The 22,246-nt window shown below is 41.3% G+C and overlaps 1 protein-coding gene across 1 annotated transcript in view; it reads right to left on the reverse strand.

The window, feature by feature from the left end:
- znf609a (zinc finger protein 609a) overlaps window positions 1-22,246 on the reverse strand; it is a 137,987-nt gene that overhangs the window by 65,396 nt on the left and 50,345 nt on the right. The window contains exon 2 of the mRNA XM_010883931.4: window positions 13,804-14,680. Within this exon, the coding sequence (XP_010882233.1) occupies window positions 13,804-14,550 (747 nt within the window). The 5' untranslated portion in view covers window positions 14,551-14,680. The remainder of the gene's footprint in view (window positions 1-13,803; window positions 14,681-22,246) is intronic.

Consider the following 22,246-nt stretch of genomic DNA (forward strand, 5'->3'; position numbering starts at 1 on the left):
TATGTCTGCATTACCTTTTGAAGAGAAATGCTAGACAGAACTCTGGCACCACAGCAGGACTTTTGATGATAAAATGTTAATGAATGAGTCAGCAGCATACTGAAGGTCAAGCAGGTGAACAGATGTTGGAAAACAGAGTTTGAGACCAATTTAGACGTCAATATTAAATATTTCCGCAAGTCACACCCACAGCTCAAAAGTGTTTTTCCGCTATCGCTGTCAAACAGGAACATCATTTTAGCAGCTCTCGCCACTGTAACCCATAGGCCTGACCACCACACTAACCCCTGGATAACATGCCTTCATCTAAAATGTGTATAGGCCTGCATAAGCCTGATATACACTCACCTAAAGGATTATTAGGAACACCATACTAATACTGTGTTTGACCCCCTTTCGCCTTCAGAACTGCCTTAATTCTACCTGGTATTGATTCAACAAGGTGCTGAAAGCATTCTTTACAAATGTTGGCCCATATTGATAGGATAGCATCTTGCAGTTGATGGAGATTCGTGGGATGCAAATCCAGGGCACGAAGCTCCCGTTCCACCACATCCCAAAGATGATCTATTGGGTTGAGATCTGGTGACTGTGGGAGCCATTTCAGTACAGTGAACTCATTGTCATGTTCAAGAAACCAATTTGAAATTATTTGAGCTTTGTGACATGGTGCATTATCCTGCTGGAAGTAGCCATCAGAAGATGGGTACATGGTGGTCATAAAGGGATGGACATGGTCAGAAACAATGCTCAGGTAGGCCGTGGCATTTAAACGATGCCCATTTGGCACTAAGGGGCCTAAAGTGTGCCAAGAAAACATCTCCCACACCATTACACCACCACCACCAGCCTGCACAGTGGTAACAAGGCATGATGGATCCATGTTCTCATTCTGTTTACGCCAAATTCTGACTCTACCATCTGAATGTGGTTATTTCAGAAGTTGCTCTTCTATCAGCTTGAATCAGTAGGCCCATTCTCCTCTGACCTCTAGCATCAACAAGGCATTTTCGCCCACAGGACTGCCGTATGCTGGATGTTTTTAAACCTTTTCATATTATTCTTGGTAAACCCTAGAAATGTTTGTGTGTGAAAATCCCAGTAACTGAGCAGATTGTGAAATACTCAGACTGGCCCATCTGGCACCAACAACCATGCCACGCTCAAAATTGCTTATATCACCTTTCTTTCCCTTTCTGACATTCAGTTTCGAGTTCAGGAGATTGTCTTGACCAGGACCACACCCCTAAATGCATTGAAGCAACTGCCATGTGATTGGTTGATTAGATAATTGTATTAATGAGAAATTGAACAGGTGTTCCTAATAATCCTTTAGGTGAGTGTAAGTTATGGGATCTGTACAGAAAATGGCAACCTGAAAATTAGGAATCACTGTACATTGATTTATCCCAAAGACTTCCGCTTTCTCCATGACAGCCCCAAAACATTTTCCAATGGAATGTGCAGTAGTTAAAAACAGCAATAGATATTTTGTTTTGCAGATACAGAGGTAAAGCTATTTTAATGCTATTGCAATGCATATTGGCAATTTCCCACATTCTAGCCAAGCGTCATGAAATAGATTCAAGCTTTATCAGTGGGGAATGATGCCGTAAATATGAGCCTGTACCTAATCAGGCAACTGATTGATAAACCAGGAACATATGCAAGGTTCCCATTTATGGACTTTAGCTCTGCATTTAACAGCATCACACCAGAACCTTTGGTAACTACTAAGCAATGATTTTCTGTTAATTTATGGAACATGATTTTATTTCATAGAAACAATGAAATAAAGTAAGGAAATTATGAATGATCAGCCATAACATTACGACCACCTGCCTAATATGGTGTAGGTCCCACTTTTGCCACCAAAACAGCCCTGACCTGTCGAGGCATGGTCTCACCTGGACCTCTGAAGGTGTGCTGTGGTATCTGGCACTAAGACGTAAGCAGCAGATCCTTTAATGCTGTATTTCCACTGGTGCTTTACCCCGGTACCAGGGCTGCATTGGTAATTTATGCTAATGTTGGCTCTTGACTTTCATGTTTCCACTATACATTTGGTACCAAGGACTTAATGAGGGGCTCAGGTGGGGAGGGAGGATTAAACTATCAACGTGATTTGGCTTTCTGTTTACAAAAAATAAAAGGCAATACTTTTCTGGCAGTAAAACAAAATAAACAATAACGCCATGCTCAGTTTGTTTACAATACAGCATTTGAAATTAAGTAATAAAACAAATTTCTTCCTCAAACTCCTGTGACCAGCTCCTTCTCCGGAGTTTAGTTTGATAAGTATTTTGTCAAAACTATCTACATTTGATAGAAGGATTTGGGAGAATTCTGAAGTAATTTCATGTTATAATTTGTTCACCAACGTCTCAGACCCAGTGCTCCGTGGTGCAGATCTGATGCTCACATGCCCATTGTAGGCACTTTAGGCAGTTGACAGGGGTCAGCATGGGCACCCTGACTGGTCTGCGGCTACGTAGCCCCATACGCAACAACCTCCCCACGTGCATCAATCAGCCTTGGCCATTAATGACCCTGTCGCCGGTTCACCACTTTTCCTTCCTTGGACCACTTTTGATAAAGTACTGACCACAACAGACCGGGAACACCCCACAAGGGCTGCAGTATTGAAGACATCTCTGATCCAGTCGTCTAGCCATCATAACTTTGGCCTTTGTCAAAGTTGCTCAGTTCCTTACGCTTGCCCATTTTCCTGCTTCAAACACTTCAACTTCGAGGACTGCATGTTCACTCGCTGCCTAATATATCTCACCCACTGATAGGTGCCACGATAACAAGATTATCAGTGTTATTCATTTCACCTGTCAGTGGTCATAATGTTATGGCTGATCAGTGTATATACTCAGCAGGCCAGGGGTTCTAACCTAGGAAGTTGCACACAGGAGTCGGCGGTAAGAACCAAAACAAATCAGGCCAGGGATGCCAATCTAAGATTCGTGAACAAAAGTAAAAAACACACAATAGTACTGCACAATGAATAGTTACTAGGCAGAATCTCAGAATTATTAAAGACATGCATGCAGAGTACAGTGTAGAACAGGACACATTGATTTTACTGAAGTAGGTAACCTGTGCAACCAGCATAGGTTGTCTGGATCTTTAATCTTTACGCCATGCCTCTTCTCTTCATAAATTCTGCAGTTAGTCTGGGCGGACTGGAACGTAACTGTAGCAAGTCTGGCCAGGCTGGAACCTGAATCTATTTCATAGCTACAATGAGTGGGAGATCATAGGATAGCATAAAACAGAGATATTGCCATGTTAGGTATATAATTTGAAGAAAAAAACATACAAAAAAAAGGATTTGCAAGGTATATGTTGTTTCAGACAGCAAGTTGTGGAAAGCACAGCTTATTCATTTTCAATTGAGTCTTAGCGTTGATCGGAATTCTACCTAGGTGGAGGCGTCAGCAGTGACAGAGACATCGGTGGTGCCCTTGAATCCAACTCGCCAAACAGAAAACATTTCCAGAGGAGAAATATGGTGGAAAGGCTAGCTTCTCAGACAGGGCGACAACATGGACAATGCAGTCAACATGGACATGCACTTCATCAACACCTTGATAACGCAAAACCGTATTTAATAGCTTAACAATACAGTATATCAACTAGCTCCTTTAGGAAGGGAATGTGAGTTTTATCCCTTTCTTCTAGACACAACTGAAGCACTGCAGTGGCTGTATTTTCCACTTGTTAGCCATCTTATCCTCAATACCCGGTCTACTGGGTGGCAGTCAGCCTTTCCAACCACTACTCTATTAAACAATGGGTAGTCACTCTTCTTAGGCTTCTTATGGTTTTGTGCTTTTATTGGAAAACAAAATGTGTGTGAGATGTGAGTGTGGCAAACGGTTAAGAGGGGTATTGAACACTGGTCTCTGACAGGATAGTGTTACCACTGGGCCACAGATTCGCACATAATCTGCCTCTATAGTTTGAAGAATGACAACAGAGAGGAAAAACTATGTTGTTACAGACTCTGTTATTGTAATACTGCAAACAGATGTGGCAGTTTCACAAGTAAGGATACCAGCTTTAAGAAGGAATGGTTTGGATAAGCATTGCAGGGTAAATCTTAGTTAATTGTGCTCTATGCTCCATCTGCCAAGGAGCAGAATACACTGTTGGGAGGGTCATGGGAGCCAAACAAACAAGCCTAGTCATCTAAAAGAGGGGCCTCCCAAAACCAATTGAAATGTAGAAAGACAGAACAAGCTCTCACCCCCACAGACAATCCCTTGAGGGCTCTGTGAGCACCAACCACCTACCACAACACAGCTCCGGCTAGTGTTCCTCCTTACTGCAGTACCACTTCACACAGAATGAGCTTGGAATGATTGCAAAACAGGTGAACAGAATTGTACCACAATAATTCAGAATTATGTCAGTGACTTAAGAATACTAATAACTCAGCAACAACAACAAATATTAAACAGACTTTAGTCAGACATGAAAAAAGTTGCTGGAAACTATCAGCATCTAAACTGGGAAACATCCGACTGCATCTATGGAAACAACTCGTAATCATCTCAACACGGTCCAAGGTTGAGGGGAGGGGGAACAACTAAATACTGTGTGTGACCAAGTATCCAGTTGTTTTCAATCTCCACATTGTGGTTTATAGCAGTCCCTGTCACCTTGTCTTACATACAAGTCAGAGATGTGAACAGAGGCAAACATTCCCCTTGATCCCCGTGCTGTGCTAAAATGTTGCCCTTCGAGCCATTTTCCCTCTCCTATAGAGTGAAGACAGCGGGGCTGAGGGGCAGACATGTGGAAAACAATTAGTGTGGAGTGTTTTTACTGGTGTCCCGCGGGGCTGGGGTGCTTCAAACGGCCTCAGCGGCAGCAGTAGCACCACAGGTGGTAGGGCCAGGCCAGAAACACAGCCCCCCCGGCGGCCGAACGACCCAACTTCTTCATGAGCTTACCCTCCACCTAACAAAACACACCTCTCTCTCGGCCAGACAGCCTAGGCATTCAGCTATTTGAGCATTCCACCAGAGTAAACTCAGGGGTGGGAGATTTTCTTTTTTTACTCGGGCGGAAAACAGTCAAGAGATTCAAATGGCTGCTAAATTGCTTCCAATGGGTTTTATGCAGAAATATCTTGCTGCTGTTTGGTTTGTATTAACACACTGACATAGCGAAAAAATGGACAGGGCACTACTAGATCAAGATATCTTTTAGATTCAGCAATATCAACAGATGCATCAGAAGGTCCTCGTACCAAAGACAACAAAATACATGGTAGTTTAAATGGAGAGCCTGATAAATACAGCATGAAACACTTGTGGATTTCAATCGGTGCTAGTGTTGTGCCGCATTTCCTTTTCTTTTAAAGTCTGAAAGATGGGTCGTTAGGGGCTGAGCATCGAGACAGGAATGAGAAGCGAGACTTGAAGACTGAGTGCAAAGCAGACATCACAACCTCACTGCAGGCTGCTCAGCCAGCTGGATGAGGGGAGCATTTAAATAGTCAGTCTTGGCAGCATCTGTAGGTGCTGCACGACCAAACTCCTTCTCAAACAGACAAAAAAAAATAAAAAATAATCTCCTTGGGGCCAGAGAGCTATCTTTGTGTTTTTCAGATTCTTTCTTCTAGGCTCTGGCTGCTTGATTTCATCAGTCAAGAAACAATTTTAAGCTGCAAGGGCCTCGGGGCAAGTATTTGTTTTTAATCTGGCAAACTTCAAATGCTAACCTTATTTAAACCAACATCATTGATGTGTAGAAGTAACGAAATGCTTAAAGAATCAGATACTTGGATCTGATCCAAATGTAATGCAGAGCAGGACACTGACTGTTCTGGTTCAGTCTTGAGTGGACCATAGTATGGTTGGAAACTGCTCCGTTGGCGAGAGCAAAACTTGGCCCAGGCGCAGCATTTTCCATCTGTGTTTTCAATTATCCACCACCCTGTTTCATTGGAAGTCACAAACACTCAACTTCAAGACAGGCAACTGCTTCAATGAATCCAATTTAGGAGAAAAAAAGAAAACAGAGAACACCAATCACATAGAGGCAGTTGTACGTTCTTTGAAATGGGCTACGGTGGTGGTGGCATTATAGCTAGTGATCACTGGGTAGAGAATGCTGCTCTCAGTCTTAAAATGGCACCGAACATGACAAGTGGAAATGTCTCCCGTAGAGTCTGAAGAAAGGAATGTTAGCCTACTTAGATGGCCTCCTAAGATGGCTTCGGCATAAAAAAAATGTGCTTCTTGCCTACTCATTTTGAGGGCTGCATGCTATGAATACAAGACTGTGTAAGCCCTGTGTAAAAGCATTTTGCTGATGAAGAGGAATTGCTGTTCTACTGTAGCCAAGCAGTGGGGAAGGAACTGCCCTTCCATTAGACGTGTGGGGCGGCCATTTGAGAGCTCAATGAGATTGGAACATAAGAGGCGAGCTTTGTCTGACCTTCGCTGCCCCATTTGCTGCAGTAATCAGAATGTGACTCAGGCATCTCAGAACGGATGGCTGGAAAAAGAATGGTGGTGTTGACCTCTGAATACACCCCCCACCCCCCATCTTTGGATTACACACATTGACAGAGGGGCCGAGGGGGAGTTGAGTGAAGGAGAAACACGAGTCAGAGGCTGTTCTCGTGAGGGTGGACACTACTAGATCACAAGGGAGATTACGAATCAAAAGGCTAATTTCTTCTGAGAGCTTGTCCTTGTGTGGGTGTGGGAGAGAGATAGTGTTTCCCGTGTGTTCAGTTCAAGTGCGCTGCTCATTAGTGCGTGCCTATGTTTATTAGTTCCATATAAAACAGGTCATCAGAGAGCAAAAATACAATATGTGTAATGTAGGCTGGTTGTTGATAAAACACTATTTCTGTAGTGAAGGCTGGTTGTTGCTCTGTCCCCAAGGTGGGGGTTCCTGTCTAGTGGTGTATTTATAGCATATACAGATATTAACTCATATGTAGTACTGCAGTGGTGAAGGAAACACGGGACAGAACATAACCACATTCAAAGAACACACACACACACACACACACACACAAAACAGGCATTCAGAGATTTGACCGAGAACCTGTTTGTTTAAGGTCACTGGAATGCAGATACAAAAATAAAATAAATGAAGCACCAACTCAGATCCAGACCGGTCTGTCCAGAGAAACAGACTTGAAGAGGGGAGAAAGTCTATGTTTTGTCTCCCTCTGCGCCACCCCTCCTCCCCTCTGTACAGCCCTGACTAACCCAGAGCCGTCTGTTTAAGGAATGCGCTGTAATACAATAGCACCAGTCACAGACCACCATGGGCAGAGACAGAAAGAGGGAGAAGAGAAAGAATGGGGGGCAGCTCCCAGGTGCACAGGAGCACTCCTGTCACGCTGTAAATCCCTGGATTTGGGTCCTCTGTAGTCCCAGTGGCACTGGGACTGTGAGAGCACTGGAGCCTGCCATTTCACAGGCACTGCTTACACCCAGACACATTCCCTACAGAACACTGCACACACACACACACACACACACACACACACAGACAGAGAGAGAGAGAGAGAGAGAGAGAGAGAGAGAGAGAGAGAGAGAGAGACAGAAAGAGGGGGGAGGAAGAGACAGAGATTCCAAAATACCTAATACCTATTTGTTAAAAGCACTGCAGTGGGAGTTAATTTAGGGATTAAAAATATAGACAGTCTAATAAAGACCAGATGAAAACCTGAGCCCAGACTGGCTATCAATCAAATTGTGCAGTCAGATATGAAGGTAAAATTGGTTGAATAGGTTAAATAAATCATGTCTGGATTCACTCCTGAGAACATAATGCTTAAAAAGCTTTTAACCCTTCTGTGCACTATGCACTTTTGTGACAGTAGGGACAACTGATCTCAACACAGGTTGCAATTAACAAAGAAGAAATGCGGTGCAGATAAAATACACAGATCTACTCTTTGAGAGCTTGGCATTCCTTGGGTAGATTTTATAGATGAAAAAGGCATTTACCTGAGAAATTACTCAAACCTCTTGCATTGATAATTAAAGAGACAATCCATCATAAAACTTTACTTGGTGTGTTTTCAGGCACCCTACATAAGAATGAGTGGTTGGAGGTGTTTCAGGCAACTTTCATGTATGTATCTTCCAATAATAAAAATTACATTGATATTGCTGTTAATTCTGGATATTGTGGGTTGCTTACCAGCAGGAAATATTGATATTGCTGTATTTGAGGAATTGTACAATATTGATAGCACATAAATGTTAATACCATTAATGGACATATTATATACAGTGGTTATAAAAAGTCTACACACCCCGGTTAAAATGCCAGGTTCTTGTGATGTAAAAGAATGAAACAAAGATCAATCATGTCAGAACTTTTTCACCTTTAATGTGACCTATAACATGAACTGAAATTGAAAAACAAACTGAAATCTTTGAGTGGGAAAAATAAAAAAAACACAATAACATGGTGGCATAAGTGTGCACACCCTTAAACTAATACTTTGTTGAAGCACCTTTTGATTTTTACACAGCACTCAGTCTTTTTGGGTAGGAGTCTATTAGCATGGCACATCTTGACGTGGCAATATTTGCCCACTCTTCTTTGCAAAAGCGCTCCAAATCGGTCAGATTGCGAGGACATCTCCTGTGCACAGCCCTCTTCAGATCACCCCACAGATGTTAATTTGGATTCAGGTCTGGGCTCTGGCTAAGCAATTCCAAAATGTTAATCTTCTTCTGGTGAAGCCATGCTTTTCTGGATTTGGATGTGTGCTTTAGGTTGTTATCGTGCTGAAAGGTGAACTTTCTAACGGACGCCTGAAGGTTTTGTGCCAAAAATGCCCGGTATTTTGAACTGTTCATAATTCCCTCCACCCTGACTAAGGGCTAGGTTCCAGCTGAAGTAAAACAGCCCCAAAGCATGATGCTGCCACCAGTATGCTTCACTGTGGGTATGGTGTTCTTTGGGTGATGTGCAGTTTTGTTTTTGTGACAAACATACCTTGTGGAATTATAGCCAAAAAGTTCAACCTTGGTTTAATCAGACCATAACACATTTTCCAACATGCTTTTGGGGGACTTGATGTATGTTTTTGCAAACTTCAGCCGGGCTTGGATGTATTTCTTTGTAAGAAAAGGCTTCCGTCTTGCCACCCAATAGCCCATTGCCCATTCATATGAAGAATACAGGAGATTGTTGTCACATGTAGCACACAGCCAATACTTGCCAGAAATTCCTGCAGTTCCTTTAATGTTGCTGTAGGCCTCTTGGAAGCCTCCCTGACCAGTTTTCTTCTCGTCTTTTAATGAATTTTGGAGAGACGTCCAGTTCTTGGTAATGTCTCTGTGCCACATTTTCTCCACTTGATGATGACAGTCTTCACTGTGTTCCATGGTATATCTAATGCTTTGAAAATTGTACCCTTCTCCTGACTGATATCTTTCAACAATGAGATCCCTCGGATGCTTTGGAAGCTCTCTGCGGACATTGCTTTTGCTCTGAGATGCAACTAAGAAAATGTCAGGAAAATCCTACTAAAACAGTTGAATTTTATGTGATTAATCAGAGTCACTTTAAATGATGGCCGGTGTGTAATGACTTCTATTTAACATGAGTTTGAATGGGATTGGATAATTCTGAACACAGCCACATATAGTAAGGTTTTTGCCTTTTTCCCCCTCGAAGATTTCAGTTTGTTTATCAATTGAATTGTTCACATTATACACTCACCTGAAGGTTTATTAGGAACACCATACTAATACTGTGTTTGACCCCCTTTCGCCTTCAGAACTGCCTTAATTCTACCTGGCATTGATTCAACAAGGTGCTGAAAGCATTCTTTAGAAATGTTGGCCCATATTGATAGGATAGCATCTTGCAGTTGATGGAGATTTGTGGGATGCACATCCAGGGCACGAAGCTCCCGTTCCACCACATTCCAAAGATGCTCTATTGGGTTGAGATCTGGTGACTGTGGTGGCCATTCCAGTACAGTGAACTCATTGTCATGTTCAAGAAACCAATTTGAAATGATTCGAGCTTTGTGACATGGCGCATTATCCTGCTGGAAGTAGCCATCAGAGGATGGGTACATGGTGGTCATAAAGGGATGGACATGGTCAGAAACCATGCTCAGGTAGGCTGTGGCATTTAAACGATGCCCAATTGGCACTAAGGGGCCTAAAGTGTGTCAAGAAAACATCCCCCACACCATTACACCACCACCACCAGCCTGCACAGTGGTAACAAGGCATGATGGATCCATGTTCTCATTCTGTTTACGCCAAATTCTGACTCTACCATCTGAATGTCTCAACAGAAATCGAGATTCATCAGACCAGGCAACATTCTTCCAGTCTTCAAATGTCCAATTATGGTGAGCTCGTGCAAATTGTAGCCTCTTTTTCCTATTTGTAGTGGAGATGAGTGGTACCCGGTGGGGTCTTCTGCTGTTGTAGTCCATCCGCCTCAAGGTTGTGCGTGTTGTGGCTTCACAAATGCTTTGCTGCATACCTCGGTTGTAACGAGTGGTTATTTCAGTCAAAGTTGCTCTTCTATCAGCTTGAATCAGTCGGCCCATTCTCCTCTGACCTCTAGCATCAACAAGGCATTTTCGCCCACAGGTCTGCCGCATACTGGATGTTTTTCCCTTTTCACACCATTCTTTGTAAACCCTAGAAATGGTTGTGTGTGAAAATCCCAGTAACTGAGCAGATTGTGAAATACTCAGACCGGCCCGTCTGGAACCAACAACCACGCTCAAAATTGTTTAAATCACATTTCTTTCCCATTCTGACATTCAGTTTGGAGTTCAGGAGATTGTCTTGACCAGGACCAAACCCCTAAATGCATTGAAGCAACTGCCATGTGATTGGTTGATTAGATAATTGCATTAATGAGAAATTGAAAAGGTGTTCCTAATAATCCTTTAGGTGAGTGTAGGTCACATTAAAAGTGGAAAAGGTTCTGACATGATTTATCTTTGTCTCATTCTTATACATCCCAAAAACCTGGCATTTTCACAGGGGTGTGTATACTTTTTATGTCCACTGTAGGTAAATACAGCAGCAGTGGAATTTCCCTTGAATGAGGAAGCATGGTTAACAGAACTACCCAAATAAACATAAATTCCTTACAATTAGGCAAATGTATAGCATTTTACAAGCAAACTCAGTTTTTTAAGGGTAAAATGCTCCCCTATTTTGCAACAAATGTTGAAATTAAAAGCAGAACTATGCAAGTGATAACATTTTTAGGATAGCCCATGAAGTAAAGTGACTGTAGACAAACAGTAGACATTAAAATAATGGGCAAAAGCGGATTACGAGGGATTTCAAAAAGAGAATCATTCACCTCAGGTAATTCCATCGCTGGCATGGTGGAACATGCAATCACCATCACTGATGTTAATACCTTTACAGTGCACTGCAAATTCTGTATTGTTCAAACAGGACAGAGGCATGCGAAGGTCATGACTGCAGCATGGCTACTGTTAGCCAGCATCAGCTGTTGACAATGACAAAATGGTGGAAATGTCCCGGTGATGAGTCTTCACTGAAAAGAGGGACAGATCTCTGCCAAATACAACATTGCTATAGCTACGTCTTCGAATGTAAGAGCATGGGACTTTAACTTAAGGGCAACCAAGCCATTAAATGTGCCTATAAATCAATAATGACTTCTTGACCATTTTTTTCTCTAGAGACAACTTGGATATCTACTCGTTTTGTAACCAGGTTTCATGAAATGCCGACCAAAGATGGAACAAGAAGATGCCAGAAACCTTGTGTCACAGAGTTAAGATAACCTGAGGCAAACCCAAGTTATCCCATCTCAATGGGATCTGGATGGCCTCTTCAATGAAGTTTGCAAGTGTGACACAGCTCATAGCGGCTGAACATTTGTAACCTTTTCCTGAAAATCTAACAAACTGCCATCCAATAAAGACAAGTACCATCTGATGAAGACATGGAAAAGCATACTCTCTACACAACTTTGGAAAGAGCAGGGAATAATCATGGCTAATAGGTAACGTTAGCTTGGAAGCGCCAGCCCCCAGCTGACTAAGTGCAGGATGGAAAAAGCGGAGGTTCTGGACGCTCAGAGAAAACAAGAAATCTGCTGCCAGGGCAAGACATGTGACACTGCCCCTGGAGCGTCATTTTTGTCTCAGCAACTGGCCATGACATATGGCCGACAGGTGGAACCGATCTCCTGGTGCAAAGCCTCTTCCCGAGATGGCTTTTCAGCCCACACCAACACCCCCTAGCAGAAACTTTATCAGGGAGCAGTGGCACTATTCGGCATCACATGAAGCCTTCTACCAGATCTCCCTGGGATGTCAACAAGAAACTTGCAAACAAGGCTGCACATTTGAGTGACTAAAACACCTTTGACGGCCAAAACGGATGTTAAAATTCCAAAATTCCAGCTACCGGACAAATGTTTTTAATAGTCATCTAATAGCCTACATTTAATCAGCAATAAAACACAAACGCCATGATCCAACAATTTTTTTAAGTTTAAATTGGTGAGCAAAATGAACTCTTCACAATCTTTGCGAACTCAGCATATAGGCTACAACTAGGGCTGTCGCCAAAATAATTTGAGACAGATGACAATTATTTTTTAGAGACAAAGATCTTTTTGCACTTTTTGATTCCAAAATTATGTTTTCAGTTTGAATATGGGATATTGAGGCCAACATATTTGTCAACTCTGATCAACCAAAGGAAAAAACACTCAAACGTGTATAAAATATTTTGAGTAATATTGTAAGTCGAATTTTGTCATTTCCAACCATATTTCCTAATTAGAAAATGTGCATGTTATGGGTATAAATATATTTTGTCCCATTGCATATAAAACATTGATACACGATTTGCTACGTAAGGAAGGCTATTTCAAATAACTACACTTTTCTGTGGTCTTGCTAGCCTCCGTTGCACCATCGTTTATTTTTTTATTTTTTTAAACCAGCCCAGGATGTCTGCTTTGCCTTTGATATTTCAGATTTGTATGCCAGAGTTGCTGCTGGAGTGTGTGGATTTTGAATCTCGCGCCAACACTCAGTAATGTCTTACTGTAAGAGCGAGAGGAGGATCTCTTTTCTTGGCAGCAGATCATAAAGGTCACACAATATAAAGCTATTAAAATATGATATTTATTTATTCTTTTGGCATATTTCCCACTTAAAGATTTTGGCTGCTGATACACCAGATACCCGCGAAAAGCCAGCATTCGCCAGCTAACGTAAACCCTGCTCTATGTAGCTTTGTAAACACCGTAATGGCAGCAAATGGCCTGAATGTACTTATTCTTAAAATGACAAGCAAACCAAAGAAGACAGGCAACCTTGAAATTACTAACAAACCGAACAGGACAGGCATTCACAATGGTGTTGTACAGTTCGTGTGCTGCAGACGTATGGTTATGTTGAGTCTTGCAGAACACATTTTAATTGTTTTAGGCTCTGGGTGAGTACTGCAGCGTAGAAGTCCCCCGAGGAGCAGACATTAGCATTAAGATGATGCCCCATGCACTACTTAACACACCCATCAAATCCAGTGATTACATAAGAGGTTTGGAGACAGTACAAGGCTCTTACCCCCCACTGAGAGAACCAGATAACGAATGTTACTCACTGCACTCCAAGGCAAAGTGCTACATTAAAATCTCATAAATCACTTGTCAAGAAGAGTTTGACACGCTAATAAACCAGCAGCAAAAAACAGTCACCATTTTAGATACGTCAAATTAATTAATAAACAGCAGTCGAACACCAAATCAAAGATGTACATTTCTTACCTTTTCACTTTTCACTTTCTTCAGATTTCTGCATGATTCACCATTGTCCACCTCCTCTGGCTCACTTTTAATGGCTAATGAGGGAACAACAATTCCTGTGGAATCCAGGGCGATATTCCCAAGTTGTTCGGCCGCAGCCAAGTCTGTATGCTGCGTACCCTCAAATGGGACACTACGGGGGGCACCCAAAGGGAGAACCGGGGCACCTACCTCTTTGTCAGCCACTCCTGTAACCACAACTTCACTTTTGTCCTTCTTATTTTTCCCAGAGCCTCCTTCTTTGTCTTTCTTTCCACTGATAACATTACGGGAGGCTTTACTGCTCTTTTCAGCACCTTTGCCAGGGTTGGCGTTTAATGTGGGACTTGTGCCAACGGCTTGTCCTGTGACCTCTCCCTGGGTTCGAACCTGGGCATCTTTTTTGGTCCCGTCTGTGGCTGAGGTCTTGCCATTGTCTTTTGAGTTCTTATTACGCTTGGATTTGGATTTACTCTCTTTGCCTTGAGCAGCGGGTACGGGGCTAACAAATTTTATGTTGTCGGGTAGAGCTGCTACAGCGCTGGGAGGGGCCGCCATGCCCCCACCTTCCTTAGTGCCAGACATCTCAAGTTTGTCCTTTTCTAGGTCTGCGTCGAGGTCAATTATCAAATTTCCAACACCTATATCCCATTCATCGCCACTGTCATAAGTGTCCACCGCATTAGAGTCCACACCTTTCCCGCCTGCAGTGCCACTGCTTAGGGACATCTTAGTGCCAGCGGCCCAGGCGCGCCACAGTTGAGTCTGACCTTCTCAGACTACTGGAGGCAGTGGGAGAAGGGTTATAGCAGCTTTACGGTCTTCTCAGTATCCCCTTCCTAGTAACCCACATTTTGCCCTGCAAACAGAGGACAAGAACACTTGTGAAAATGCTGCAGTAACAAGTCTTCAATATGAAAAACTTAAATGAGATCATTAATAGAATTCTGTCACCAAGGGAAGTATGCCAAGACTGATATGTTTTAAAAAGCTCTAAAACACTTAGTCAAAAATGTTTAATTAAGAAACTGCATTTATAAATCAATTAATTCTAAACAGATGCCTGAGGCAGTCTCTTATGAGAGTGTAAGTGTTGTGCCTCAGACCTTATGTATATTTGATCAAAGATACTAAACACTCAATACAGTTACATATCAGGAAATGAATTTACAACTTATCGAAGTGGCAATGTGACAAGATGATAAGACAAGATGATAATTCTCCTATTTGGCTGTACCTGCACTAAAACCAAATGTTTCCTTCATTGCTTGTTCTCCATTTTTTTTTAAATAGAATGTCTTATAACAAATTTAATTTCATGAACTTTGTCCTTCTGCAGCGGGGTAAGCAATATAATAATACTGTATTACAATCTATCTGGCAAATAACATCCCTGATGGACAGCTGCAATAACTTTGGTCATCATAAGCTGTAGCCACTATTCCTGATAACACTAAAACAATAACCAAGCTTTTTGGATGTACTTGAGTTCAGGGAGAAAGCGGCCTTTGGGTTTACAAGCCACATGGCCAACAGAGAGCTTTACTTTGCCAAAGAGGTTGAGGTTTCCGCAAACCTCAAACACACATGGAGTCCATTTCCTCTTTTACCAGCAGGTTGACGTCAGGCAGGACTAAAGAGACCTCAGAAATCATCAAAGCCACAAACCCTGACCCCGAGATCAAGCTCCAGGCTGTTCACCAAAGATCGCCCACCACCAGATATTTAGTCTAATTAACACCATGAATTATCAATCTACGGAAGCCACCAATAGCAAATGAAAAAGGTTGAGTTGTAGTGAATGCAACAAAGACCACTTAGCCTCCTCGGCCTCTGCCTAGAGTCTGAATGAACCATAACCCAAATATTTCAGCTAATGGGAAAGAATGGATAATTTGTCAGCATTAATCATCTGTAATGAAGGTCTTGATGAGGCAACCATGTTCCTATTACCTCTCCATTGTGAGACATTTAATGTGACAGAGAAAGAGAATTGCATTCATATCAGTGGGGGAAATAGTTCCTTGTTGGGCGAATAAAAAATAAAATAAAAATCACAATATCTTTCAAAAAAGTTAAAGAAAATAAATTATATATATTTAAAATATTTGTTTATTTTTTGGCGGACACTATTTGGCACCGGTTCTGCACTATAAAAGGGTAGAAGTTTATTTAGCCCTGAATTAAAATATATTTCTAAATACGCCCTTGTAAAAAACAATATTGGTATATGCCTGCTTGCACATTAAAATACCAAAACATATTTGGGCATCTCTGCTTAGACTGCTGCCCCCCTGACCCGGCCACGGATAAGCGGAAGAAAATGATGATGATGAAAACATATTTGACAAGGTTTTGGGTTAAACTGTAGCTGCATTGATGCTCACAATAACAGTCAAAAGAACATCACATTTAGATAACTAGTTACACATTATTGAAGTATGGAAAGCTGCCAACTAACGGTTGTAAAGCAATGAAAGCATTTCATTCTGACTGAAGAATTTACAACTTGATGAATGCTGCCTAATGTGTATTCAGGATAACATAACAGCTGCGAACAATGGCTAAAATGCAAATTACGACCAGGAAGACACAAAAAGGGATCATATATGCCTGAAAGGGGATCATATAAACAAGGTACAATTGTTTTACACTAAAAGGGCTGAAAACAAATTGGGACAGGTGGAGCTTATTTACTCCAAAATTATAATGTGAATATTGTCAAAGCCATACAGTAAAGTACTGTACAAACTAATATTACAATATGGAATTGTTTTACCTTTGTTTAGCTAAAAGACTAGGTGTAAGTGAGCTACTTAATTGGCAAGGAAATCGGTTTATCTTGTATTTAAGACAAAAAATGCAGGTTTTATTTTTATATATTTTCTACGTAGTACTATATGGTAAAAAGGTTTTGTAATTTGGCAGGCTATAACTAATTTGACATGCAATAACTATAGGCTACTAGAAAGATTGAAAGAACAGTGCAGATTGGGTCATAGGTGGCACTGTAATAAAAATTTAATTTTTAATGTGTGCCTTAATGTAATAATGGATTTTCCTCAATTTCTGGAAAAACCTTAAAAAAGTACTCCTTGGAAACTGTAAGGCTGGCTGAGTGACTTGAGATCTCATATGTGGTTCTTTAAAAGAGCATTGCCTAACTATAGTTTCAAGCTAAACAATGCATTCCAAAAATATATATATAGGCCAAATTACAAATGCTTGTAATTTCATACTCCAAAGTACTATGACCTTCCACGCAATTACTGATATGTTGAAAACACTACAATGAGTGAGAAAGTTAAATGATATTAACCCTAACCCTATATTAAAATATGCAGAAACTACAGGTAAATGAATCCTCACCATGCAGAGTTAGAATGTTTGCTAATGCCTACTGAACACATTCCATTCAGTTGGGCCTTTTTACCCAGGGTTTCATATGTAAGTCATCAAAACTATGTTGCAGAGTGATGACAGGCTTGGCTGAACCATTCTGTGGTCAGGTACGTACTTTGTATAGTGATGTTCTATTCATATGTACTGTTCTAAGGATCCAATGACAGGTAATTGGCTATTTGTGGATGGGGCCATATATGTAGGAAACTGGTTCATTGTAGTACCGCAGCTATATTTTATTCTTTTTGTTTAAAGATATAGGGCAAGGTTTATAGGCGGTGGCTATGATTACAGAGCGCTTCCTACGGCCCGCCCCTTTGGGAAACCTCTTTCTAAAAGCTATGGATGTGGAGCATGTTATTTTACACATGCATTCATGTTTCTCTTGGTTTACACACCCTCATCTGAATCTTAAGTTTGATCGACATGACAATGTAGCCTGTTTGATTATTTTTTCAGGAACTCCTAAATAAAATTCCAACAGCGATTACAAATAAAAATCCACCAAAATTATAATTAAAAAGTTTTAATGAATACTGCTAAAGTACAAGCAAGGCAGTCTACAAATTGCATTACAATCAACATTTTGTGATGTTGCAATCTTTATAATGACACTGCAATATAGCTAGGCAGATTTGCTGAAAAAATTTATTTCACTGTGACTGCAAGTCTGCCTCCTTGATTAGCCAATGTTTGCATCGATTAAAAATAAACTAAATGTTTTGCTGGTTTGACATGCTGTATTGCCTAAATAGCTTTATCTAGTCACTCCTGAAAAAAGAACATGAAATCTCTAGACAGCCCATTAGTGTGACCCATATGTTTGCAGTAGCCTACTGTTACAACAAAGATTATTTCAAACAAGTATGAGTGAGTAAGCACTCAGTAGCAGCTTTGGGGGAAGCGGTAGTGGGTAGGAATCTCTATCTTTAGCGATGGCAAATCATGTTCCAGAAAATCTGGAACTGCAGCCAATCTAACGTTTATACAAGCCAGAAATGTTATGTTGATCTGCTCGAGAGCTTCTTTTCTCTTATATTTATTTTTTACCTCCAGCTCAGACATACAAAAAGATGTTCATATAAAAGGTAGTATTGGAAAACAGTTATATCTTATTTATAGCCTATATGAAAGGGATAGGCTATAAGTCAACCTCCTGATAGACTCCTGTCATACACACCAACAAGTAGAGAAAAAGACACTTCGGCATTGGCTTCCTTAACCAGTTTGCACTGAGCCATTGATATTCCCCACCCCATCCTGTTAACATGTGACAGACCAATAAAGAGTGAAACAAGAAGCAGGCATTTTATAGGCTCTGACTCAAAGCCTCCATTGAGGCAGATCACAGCCCTTTTGCTTTCCTAACACTGGGACAAAAAAACAACTTTTGTGAAGGAAGAGGAGCATCTCTTTCACGAGTCCTCTTTTGAAGGCACTTATCATATGAATGCGTTGGCATAATCCTTTCGCCCCTCATGACAATGACAGGCTTTTTACAGAGAAGAGAGAGCTGGGTGGTGGGTGGGGAGGGGTCAGATACCCTCCGTAGCCTACAGCTTACGGCTACTGTAAGGCATCAAAGGGCTGTCATGCCATTATTGACTTATCACAGATGCTAATTAAACCCCCGGCTACGTGTGAGACAATAAACCTCAGATTAAATTCTCCTACTCGCACAGAGGGTCACTTGGGATGTTTGAACAGTCTGACGGAGCTGCTTGTCACATACTGGAAACAAAGTCGATTAGTCAACAGCTGACTACTGAATCAATTTCAGATAGGCTGCTTTGGGCATTAGCATTGAAATGGCAGTCTAAATAACAAAAACACACAGTTTTCAGCCCCCCAAAAAGCCTGTTGTGTACGCATATAGCCTTTTTTCTGCTAAATCAGCAGTTGGTCCCTTGCTTCATCTAGTTCTGGCCATGTAGCTGAGTGTTCTGCTGAGCTGTGACACGCTCGGTCTGAGCTTGATTGGCTGTGAAGCCAGATGGTCAGAAAGGGGGTATTTAGTCACAGGGCTTGAGCCTTCTGAGAGCGACTATCATTCAGGCCAAATACTATCTGAACACCTAAACTGAGACGGCAAGAGAACCAAAGTCCAGTTGTAAATAAAGAGCAACACGTACTGCATAAATTACATGAAACACCTGTCTGGCGATTCATCTGCAATTCAAAAAGTCAGAATTTTGAAAAGCCAGCATTCAAAAGAGAACATACAATAGAACAAGACTTTGTGCTGCTTAAAATGACCCAGTAGATTATTCCATGGCATGCAGGATGCCAGAGCTTTCTGAGAACTGGCTTTCTGGTGAACTGCCTCTAATTCCACACTTAATTCCACTAACCGTAGTCTGAGGACCTTAGCAGGATGACATTTGATTACAAAATGTTCAATCACTACAGCGCTCTATTTCCGTTGCCATCCTGTAGACAAACACCCTCAATATTTGGAAACAGTTTAGAAAGAACCCAAACTCTATGGTTACTGCAAAGGTTAGGCTAGATAAATGTTAAGACAACCAGACCATTTTTAGATTAAGCCATGTCAAGTATTTTCTGTCTTCAATTAACCGCGACTATACCGCAAAACATACACAGTGTTGCATTTTTTTAAGGGTGGCTACTTGCAAAACAGATTTGTTTTTTCCAATCTAAAATCTTTATTTGAGGAGAACTAGCCTAACCCAATAACAGGGGAACAGCTTTGGGCTGCTTTCAGAATTATGGACAGTATTATGCATCTTATAGAAAGGACTAACTATATTTAAAATGTATGCGTTTAAATCAACTGGCAGAAATCTATGCTGCAAAAAGTCCAATAATAAATAGTCATGTTGAAGATAGATCTAATCCAAAGCATTATGACAGTAAAATAAAATGGACATGAGTAAGGTCAAACATTTATTTCTATTTAAAAAAATATATTTTTATTTTAAAATGATACCACTTAGCCCTTTCATTTGGAGAAGGAAAATCAAACCATGACTATTAATCTAAAACCCTATCTAAAATTACTGCTATGTCTGAAAAGTACATATCAGCATACAAATCCTGAGCACAACGCTCATGATATAAACAGTTAATGATTAGTCCTAGCCCTACATCACAGAAAAAGCAAACAAAATGTGGTTAAAGAGCAAGCATTTTTTATAAAAGAATACTGACCGTAAAATAATAAACCAGTAAAACCTTGACGACAGCTGGCTTTAAAGAGAAACTTTGAAGATGTGAAGTGTCTAGTAGAAAAATGATTCCTAAAAAAGGATATGGATGTCACATAGCCTATCCCAGTTACCGCCTATCATTACAAGACTATTGAAGAACAAACACAATACTGTAAACACTTCAATTTGGTCTGTATTGATTCTCAAACAGATGTGACAGGGGGAAGAAAGCTTGAAATATGATCGATTGAAAAGACTGTCACTTGCTTTATAATGGCAAGAATCAATGCAGTATGAATAGCATTATTAAGAATAATAAAAAGCACTGTTTCATTGGGAATTATACAATATCACAAATTTGATTTATAACAAACACTTGCTTTCAGAAAACAGCGTAAATTATTCCTTTTACAGATTATGTAATTCCTCTATCAAAACAAATCTGTTAGAGCCCATTTATTAACTCAGAATCAAATTTTGCATCTAGCCTAGATAATAAACATTCAATAAGATCATGTTCATTCCCAAACTTCTGAAAGCATTGCTATTACTGTGGCCATGGGGGATGTCCCAAATAATTGAATTTGTTCATCCCTTGCCAAATAGCCTACCTTGAATTTCTCACCAATCCATTACATTTTCTATTCGCTCTCACAAATCCTGCTCTACCTTATTACTGTGGCAACATGGGAAACCCTGATTGACAGACACTGTGGCAAGCTGTTCCAAGCTATTTTCTCCCTCACCCACCCACTATCCTCCCGTCTGAAATAGTGAGCAACATCGGTTAGCCATTTCAAAACCACAGGGTTATGTGAAGGCACACAAATCTTACCACAACATGCTACCGTATTTCCAAGGGTATAGGCTAATTTACTTCCAAAGATGCTAGGTCAATTTGAGACAATAGCTGGATCTGTAGTCGAGTCCAATGCCAGAAAAACCTACTAGACTATTCTCAGTTTCTCTGAAGATCCTCTAACTTAGGATATGAGGTGAACATTTGACAGACAGATGTATTCCTTGGCAACAGAACCTGGTAAGAGGAGTGGTGGCTGCTTGACGCTTGACTATAACAGCGTGGAAAGGGGTTTGTCTTCTAACCAGAATGAACCTGCCATCTCCATTTTACAGCACACAGAGTATTCACGTGCGCTTGTGCAAACATTAATTGGGCTACGCTCAAGAGCTTTTACAGGCATATGGTGCTCACACGTTTCATTCCGCTGATCTTTCCACATCAAACATATTCCTTGTTTAATACGCCCCGTTCCAACAGATCATTTCTTTTCATTTCGCTCCACCTCGGTGGAAAATACGATTCCATCAAAATGTCTTGATGTAGCACATGCGTGGCTCCCGGACACAGAGGGATGCATCCGTCCACTGTTGTTAGCTTTGCTAACTCCGACATAAATGTGCACCAGGTTTCCTCACTCTGCAGTGGTCGACCCGGAACAGGTTGTCCTCTCAACTCAAATCGGTCACACACAAAACCTGGTGGGTCGCTGTGCGGCTCCCGGAGGCGGTGAGTAAAGTCTCTGAACTAATTCAGCTTCCCCTGCCACATGTCTGTGAGCACAAGAGTGAGGAGGCGCCAGTGAATCTGGGCAGACACGCTCACCACCCAATGCTAACCGCCATACTACACAGGCCCTAATTAACACAGGCATTCACGGCGTGGAAGCCTCTGCCTGATGAGAAATACGAAGGGGAAATAAAATGAGGCACAGGGCACAGGCCCCTTACAGACGGAGGGTTCGGATCAATTCCAGCCTGTGGTTCTGACAGCGCTCCCTATTTGGTTCTTAGAAGGGGGGGGGGGGGGGGGCAGCCAACAGCCAACACGATGG

Source organism: Esox lucius, chromosome 19 (assembly GCF_011004845.1).
Source record: "Esox lucius isolate fEsoLuc1 chromosome 19, fEsoLuc1.pri, whole genome shotgun sequence".
Lineage (NCBI taxonomy): Eukaryota > Metazoa > Chordata > Actinopteri > Esociformes > Esocidae > Esox > Esox lucius.